At 37.4% G+C, this 8,128-nt stretch overlaps 1 protein-coding gene across 1 annotated transcript in view; it reads left to right on the forward strand.

Annotated features, from left to right (window-relative positions):
- LOC140326925 (uncharacterized) overlaps positions 1-8,128 on the forward strand; it is a gene marked incomplete in the record, with an annotated part of 47,968 nt that overhangs the window by 26,014 nt on the left and 13,826 nt on the right. Inside the window, 4 exon segments of the mRNA XM_072405944.1 lie at positions 2,004-2,062; positions 2,857-2,963; positions 3,249-3,354; positions 4,251-4,350. Of these exon segments, the coding sequence (XP_072262045.1) occupies positions 2,004-2,062; positions 2,857-2,963; positions 3,249-3,354; positions 4,251-4,350 (372 nt within the window).

Here is an 8,128-nt window from a genome sequence, read left to right on the forward strand (position 1 = left end):
ACAGTAGCCTAATTTTGATTGCTGGGTGAGCTGAAAGCCAGTGTAGTGCAGAGAAAAGAATGTTGCAGCAGTCCAGCTCTTATCTCTTAGACTGGGCCAGAGACCAGGGAAATAAATAAGCATATTTTGGGAATGTTGCTTTGAATTTCGAAAATAGATTTGTGACTTATAGTTATGGCAATGCTTGATCTATTTAAAAATGCTGTAAATTTTGTGGTGCATTCATCACATGAACTATATATTACTTTTATTAGGATGACAGTCTATTTACTCATTTGAGGCTTTAAGGCAGATGTTCAGCATAATATTTACCTATAGAAAAGGGATGAGATATATAATATTGACAAACAGCAGCATTTAATTCTGCAATCTGCTTAGCTAAAACATATTGTACCCTTCCAATGAACTTTTACCTTGACAAAGGCCTAATATAACATGGTTGAACTCTAAATGAACTTTCTTTGTGAACTTTTATGAAAGTTCTCTGGACAAGAAGTTGAGCAGATGGATTCATTACACATTTTTAGACTCTAGTGCCTTGACACTTACAACAGGGGATGGTATGTTAGTATCTTCTTATTTGTCATTCATTATTTTGTTAATTGAAGTTATCTCTAATGTACATGCTAAGCTCCAACACTGTTTAAACTAAAATTGAACTTTTCCAGCAGAGGACAATGTATTGCTTTTAACCAAAAAATCATGGGATGTGAACTTTTATCTATACCACCCAGAGTTTTAGAGAGGTTTTTTGCATAACTTAAAGAAAATGAATGCATACTACCTTACGTGAACCGGAGCGCTGACCTTAAATAGCTACGGTCAGCTACAGGACATATATGAACACCTTTTGGCTATCTGTCTGTGGCTCCTTTGCAAGTGAGCACTAGTAAATTTACTGTCCTTAAAAACAAATACTATGGGGGAGTCAGATCCTAAAATGGTATACCCTATCAGGATAGTAACTTGTTTTTGGCTACTTTAAGTGTACATAAACCTAAAATATATGTTTGGTATGTTTGGTGGTGTTATGCATCTGTATGCAGTTTTTCTAAGCAAATAATTTTTGTGAGTTTGTAAAAAAGTTTGTACCTGCCAGTGCCAGCTGTCTTTCCCTCTCTTTCTTTTGTAATACCAAAAGAAGCTGACTACCAAATGAAATTCAAAAAAGGTACATGTGCTGCAGGTTTGCATTGGCAATTTAATAGTGGCAACCCTGGTGTTCTGCAACTGAACATTTAACTAGCGGCTCAAATAAGATATGGGATTTTCTGTTTGTCAAGTCCACAGACTTGCTGCACAAGACTCTTCTGCATTGAAACGGTGCTAGGCTTGGACACCGTGCAGGACACCTTTGCTTGGATTGTTCTTAATTAGTAGGGCGACCCTAGTGACCTTTAAATCTAAGAATGGTAGTTTCCTGGCTGTTATACTGAATCTGTTGCTTTAATACTTTGGGTGAAAGACCCATAACAAGTACACAGATCAGAAGTTTTGACTTTTGCCGAAAGGTCTCCAAGAAGTATTCATGTTATCTGAAAGCAGGTGGTAATCCTTCATTGCTTGTCTCATGACATACACACTGTGTACGGTAACACACTGTCAAAATACACCGGATGTAAACTGCAACTTTAAATAAAATGATCAGAATCTCAATTGCTGCTGGCATGGGGTTCACCACTGTGCTAAACTACTTGGACGTGACTAAGCTCCTGATACAGCTTACTTCTGCTGTGATCCTCCAAGCTACAACAACATTTGAGTAACACTTAGCCTCTCACATCATGTCAGCTGCATTCCAATAAATCTATCCACATAAACCAGCATTTGGATGTTCAAGAGATCATCTGCATCTGAACACCAGATGCACCACATAATAAAAGCTGAAAATATGTTGTTGTCTTTACACAGTGCTGTACTATTTATCATTGCTTATATGAATGTTGTCAACAAATATAGAGATTTTGTTTTCTGTATGTGACGGCCACAATTTACTCTGCTAGATGAGGAGGCCGTCACTGTCCGTGGAGCAAGAGGAGTTCTACCATCTTCTTCATATAAGGTACTGTCTCCTGGATGATCCTTTGTTTGCAGTGCCCTTTCCTCTAAGATAGTTCTAGGAAAGGCCTTAGGAACAAATACCTGGGGACAGACTGTATGGTTCGAGGGGGCAGTATATATATTGGGAGAAGTTACTGATAAAGCAAATCTGCATAGGTAAAGAGCAAAGGTTTTAGGTATCTGAGCATTTTTTAGATTGCAGTTTTGTATAAAATATTATTTTCAGATTTCTTCGGGGGTTTCATAGGAACCCTAAAATAATATACCCTTTTTATCTAGGAATTTAGTATATTGGCCTGCCCCTTGCTGCCTATCTTCTACTCATTATTGGTGAGCTAGGCTGTTGATTATAATGATGGGACAAAATGGGCTGCAGTTGGTGGCAGGCAAAGTTTCCACAACTTAGACGGAGTAAGTATTTTAACAAGAGAGTGCCCAGGATTTGGGGACTGCTGGATTCTTTTGCAGTAATTGGGAAAGGCATGCAGGCATGTGGAGAAAGTGCCATGTTACGAATGTTTTAGTCAGTACAAGGTCAAATTGTAATTTATCAACATACCATGTGATTTCTGTATGACTATGCAATTATTTTTTTAAGAGTTAACAAATGACAAACAACAAATGATTATATTGCCACCTACAAAAAATCATTAGACATGATGGTAAAGTTCAGTGGATTTAACATATTTGGAAGAATAGCAACTGTCATATTATAGAAATCATAGGAACATGGTATAAAAAGTATATGCTGGTAGAACATGGTATAATATGTGTAACTAATGTATCCGTAATTAGGTGTGTGCCACATATTTGGATGGATTCAGGGCTACAGCCGTATGTGCTGTAGGAGGACCTCGAGCAGCAGAAAAAGGAAGGCGTACAGCTGAAAGCATTCTGAGGAGGTAATGTTGATCTAGATCAGTTCCCATTATATATTATTATACTATAATGTTTAGTTTCAGAGTGTTAAACAACCATTTCTTTAGTCATAGTTTGAATTTTAGTGTGATTGGGCCATTATGTAGCCAGAATTTTGTTGGTTCTTGCCAGAAGTGGGCTGGTCCTAATTATGAACAAACTTGGCATGGAGGTTATGGATGCTGGCTTCAGCTGTACATTTACCACATTTAAAGTTGAAAATTGGAAAGTATAGGTGCCAAATAATATGTTCTGTTACTTTTTTCTAGAACTCGAGATATGTTCACTCACCTTGGCTTGGAAGATTACAGTGCAGTACATCTCCAGATCCTCGGTGCGGAAGATTCATATGGACCACATGCTAGAGGAAAAGATGTAAGAATTAAAGCAGGCTCTGTATACTTTTGCATTAAACTGAACTAATAAAATGGGTTAATTGGTAGAGAATTTAACAAATATCTGCCTCAATTTTGGTGTAGATATCCAATAAGGATACATTTATACTTACATAAAAAAGCCCAGAGATTCTTAGCACAATCTTCATTTTTTACACAGAACTAGGTCAAAACAGAGAGGCTAGGTACACCTGTGCAATGATTCTTGTCCGATAATTGGCTCAGGGCTATCGGACGAGAATCTGGCGTGTGTACAGCGCTCGTCATCCATCGTCCGAACGACCATCCTGGCAGATCCTCGGACGATGCACGACGAACAATCCTAATGCAAGTAAATGGGTAGAGAGCACAGCGGGGTGCCACTCCTTCGTTCTCCCCCTCCCCTCTCTATAGAGCAGAATGGTGCTGTATGTACATCATTTAGGCATTGTGCAGTCATTTGTTGTTGGAAAGGATCCTGAAAGATCCTTCCCAACGACAATTTTTGCATGTGTGGCTATAGCCAGACTCATCCCATTTCTAACAGCTTAGTCTGAAGCTTCAATATATATGTTGTATGCATGTACATTGTATAACATAAACAGATGTAATATGTCAGTTTATTGACATATAAACTTTAATACAAACAAAATGTATGTAATAGTATGAATATTTTGTAATCCAATGTCCTGGCAAAAGGTAACATCTTCCTTCGTGTCATTTCATTCAGTTGGGTTTATTTGAATTACTTAAATGTGTAACAGATTTACCCTACCAACAGCATGTGTACATGGTAAGCAAATGATCCTTCCACATTGAGGACCCATACTGTTTCTTTAATTACATGTACAAATTTTTTTATGATTATTAGGTGACACATTTTGGTACTTGTTTCAGCTTGCTCGTGAAGCTGTCATTTGGCTCGGTGTTCACCACAAGCAGAAAAAAGCACTGGAAATATTTGCAAGGGAGATTGCACCTGCTGGCACTGGAATGGGTAACTGTTTTTAATTTATATTTAATGTAACTATTAAATCTTGGCAATAGAATATTCTCAGGATGTACATTCTACAGTGGCAGATCTTACAAATATTGGTGTCCATGAACACAGAGACAAAAAGGCATTTGCAAAGAGTGTGAAAGCCTTGTCTAGCTAGGCTATCCTTTAAATGCAACATGTTAGCCTTTAAATGAAAGTTCAACAGGCACTTTTTTTTTTTTTAGCAAATTTTGTCTAAGATTTGAACCTGGATACCACTTTTATAAAGCCACATTTTGTAAGGGTAATTTGTTTTTTTTATGTTAACAGTGGCTGGTAGTGGTTGGTCTCCCTGTAATTACTCTAAATTAGGGTTCAAAAACTGCATTCATTTGAATAAAATACAGACTGCAACTTTTTTTTAGTCTTATTGACAAGCAACCATAAGTGTACAATGCCGCAGGATAGTAGCAGATAGTAATAAAAGTTTTTAAATAGCTCAGACAGGTAGAATGTCCTACTTTTCTCTGCTGTCAGAGAGACACATCTCCAGCTCCCAGACATGCAGCTGTGACTGAATGTGAAAACATCGCCTGAGCAGATAACTATAATTACAGCACACTGTGTGCACGATTTGCTAGGAACGTTAGCTAATTTCCTGTTGCATATTTAAATGGCACGGTAAATCATAGTACAAGCACATCACACTGCACTATTGTAGTCATAGCTTCTCATAGCTTTCTCACTAAACCGCAGACTGATGTTTATTCTCAGCTTTATACACTAAAAATAATTTTAATAAAATCCCTCCCCCACCAAAAAATAAAAATATTGCTGATTTAAATTATGGTGCCACAGCATATATGATATCTATGTTAGTTACTACACATTTTTTTGCATGTACTCCTAGCTGTTGACTCAAAAAGAATGCTGGTGGTTCCAGCTTTAGATCCACTGCTCATCCACCACCACACTGGGCTATAGTTACAAATTGGATAGAACAATCTATGAATCCTCCTGCTAAGTTTTATTGTTGGCACCTGTCCATAGCCTCATGTACACTTGTGTTACTATGTATGGGCACAAAAAATAAAGTGAAAGTCTCACAGTGTCTGATAACATCAACCTGATACAATCTCCACAGTGTATGGCTGTGCACCAGAATATGCTTAAACCACATCACTCAATTTCTTCCCAAGTGAGAAAAGTTTGCTGGCATGACACCATGTGCCCATGTGTGGGTGCATACTGCATTTGCTAGTAGCCAGCAGACATTAATGCTGCCACTGTGGTGCTACAGCAAACACTGCCACCATTCCCATGGTAGTAGCGCCAAGGCTGCCTTTATTTCAAAAAGGGGATGAGATTATCCCCATTTACCACCAGCCCATCCCTCTGGTCACTTCTAGTTTAACCTGTTAGATAAAAGATCGTTCTTGGGTGGGAAAAAGCTGTAGGTGGGTGGTCAAAAAGTGGGCTGGGAAAAGCTCAATTTAGTGTCCCCTGTTGTTGGAATCTAGTAACCCATATAATTCTGTTAACTTTCTACTGACCCCTATATGTTGTTCCAGTTCTTTAATGCCCACCCTTTTATTATGTCCAATTTTTTTATTTTCTTTGTATTACGCCTCAATTGCTCAGTGCCCCCATATTAGGACACAACTTTTCAGTAACCACCCAAAAACAGCCTGCTGGTTACTGAAAAGTTCCGGGTGGTGTGCCGGCTGGAAGGGGCTGGGGAGAACAGTTTCTTATTTAGACTGTTTTAGACATGGATGATTTAGTTTGTACAACATGTTCTATGCATTTAGTTGTAATCAAATTTCTGTGCATATTTTCCCATTATCCAAACAAATTATCACTACTTTTAGGATCTAGATAAAAAGCTCAAGTATGCTGCATGATAAAGCTTTGTACAATATGTTCTATACATTTAGTTTTAATTGAATGTCCGTGCATATTTTTCCCACCATCCTTACATAATGAATTATTATCCTGGTGCATAATTAATAACCACAATATACTAAATGTGACCCCTGAAGGATGTTTGTTCGGCACTGTGAAGATATGATGTTGGCTGTGTTTTGTTTATTGAAAGCTATATTTACACAAGAAAGTTCAGTCAGTGGTCATGCAATTGGATTTTGGCATATATAACCTAGAAACGTGTTCATGTTAGTTCCCATTTACAGTCAGTTTTACATGTGCAGCGCATCTAGAATGTAAGTGCTTTAAACAGAAGCTCAGAGAATGATTAAAAATAGTAATTTGACCTACATGTATGCAAAGCTTTAAAGCAACCCTGTTACAAATCTGTGGAGTACGAACTGAGCACATGATTTAAAAAAAAAAAGTAAGCAGAGGTTCCACTTTATTAAAAATCACATTTTGTCAAAATGCACAGTATATCCTAAGACCCAGACCATTATTTACAAATCTCAAACTCAAGTCTTCCTGTAGAAGTTGAGCTTGGCTTTTCCCTCTACCATACCCATAGCTTTTTATTGAGGTCCTCAATAACATTAGTGGACAATTAAGGAGGTGGGGTGGGCACAAGACCAAAATCAGTTTTAATGAGAAACCAAGCACTACCCTATACTATATCATTTCTGGGTCTGCTAATTTATTTGGTCATTTGGATTTATTTGGAGATGATGACCCACTTTAAAAAAATAAATGTTCAAGAAGTGCATATCATTTGGCCTTTTTTGACCTGTCTGCTGGTCATTTTATGCATCACAATTGAAATTGACATTGACATTATTATTTTATGTCTTTGAAACATTTGCCTATTTTCACATACCTTATTTTGCTTAAAATAATAAAACAAAAATACTTTCTGTAACATACCTAACTAAACAAACTGAACCAATTCTAACAATCTAAATGATTGAGGTTTGTGTTTCTGTTTGATTTTTCAATTTTAGGAGTTTGGCCAAATTTAAAATCATACTATTTTGTCCTTAAGAAAATGATGTCATGGAACTATAGGTGTCACCATCATCCTATTCTATATTTTATTTTTGCAGTGCCTTCAAAGATCCCATGCAGGTACCAACTTTATGATGGCTTGTATTTTCCAGTAGTATATATGAGAAATAGATTGTTAAGGGACAGAGCACTGTATTGTGCTATAGGAGATGAAGTGTGTGTTCTCTCCTTCTATTCCTTCAGCTTCTCAAAACCTTACCTGTAATTCATTGCTTAGACAGGCAAGTTTAAAGGTATGATTTTGCACCCCAAAGTAACACACTTATTCAGAGCCAACCTTCCTTCTACACTATCCTTTGCAGTGCCCCCCTGGTGGTCCTTTTGCTGCAGCCTCTTCAAAATGCTCCCTGCTCTCAGGTATTGGGGAGCATGTGACCTCATTCCATTGTGCAGTGTTAGTAACATCCAGTTGTCCATGGATGACATCATTAACCCTTTGCTGTCTTGGACAAAGAGCTGCCATAGTGTATTATATGGCTTTTACAATGAAGGAAGGAGTATCGAGGAAATATTGCTAATGTGGGGGTCACAGGTGGGCTGGAAATATATTTTGAATAGGTTGGCAGAGTCTCTATAGGGTTCCTACCTAGCAGTTTGCTACATGGTTAGTTTTCTTTTTATGGGCATGTGAATATTTCAAATTTTGTACATGAATTCAAGCTTTTTCTGTATCTAAAAATGTGTAGTTATTTTTAGTTTTCTCCATTTTTTTATTATCATCATTAATAACCTTTATTCATAAAGTGCCAACATATTATGGAGCACTGTACAATAAATAGCAATTACAGAAATGCCAACATATGCA

Source organism: Pyxicephalus adspersus, chromosome 3 (genome assembly GCF_032062135.1).
Source record: "Pyxicephalus adspersus chromosome 3, UCB_Pads_2.0, whole genome shotgun sequence".
In the NCBI taxonomy this organism is placed as follows: domain Eukaryota; kingdom Metazoa; phylum Chordata; class Amphibia; order Anura; family Pyxicephalidae; genus Pyxicephalus; species Pyxicephalus adspersus.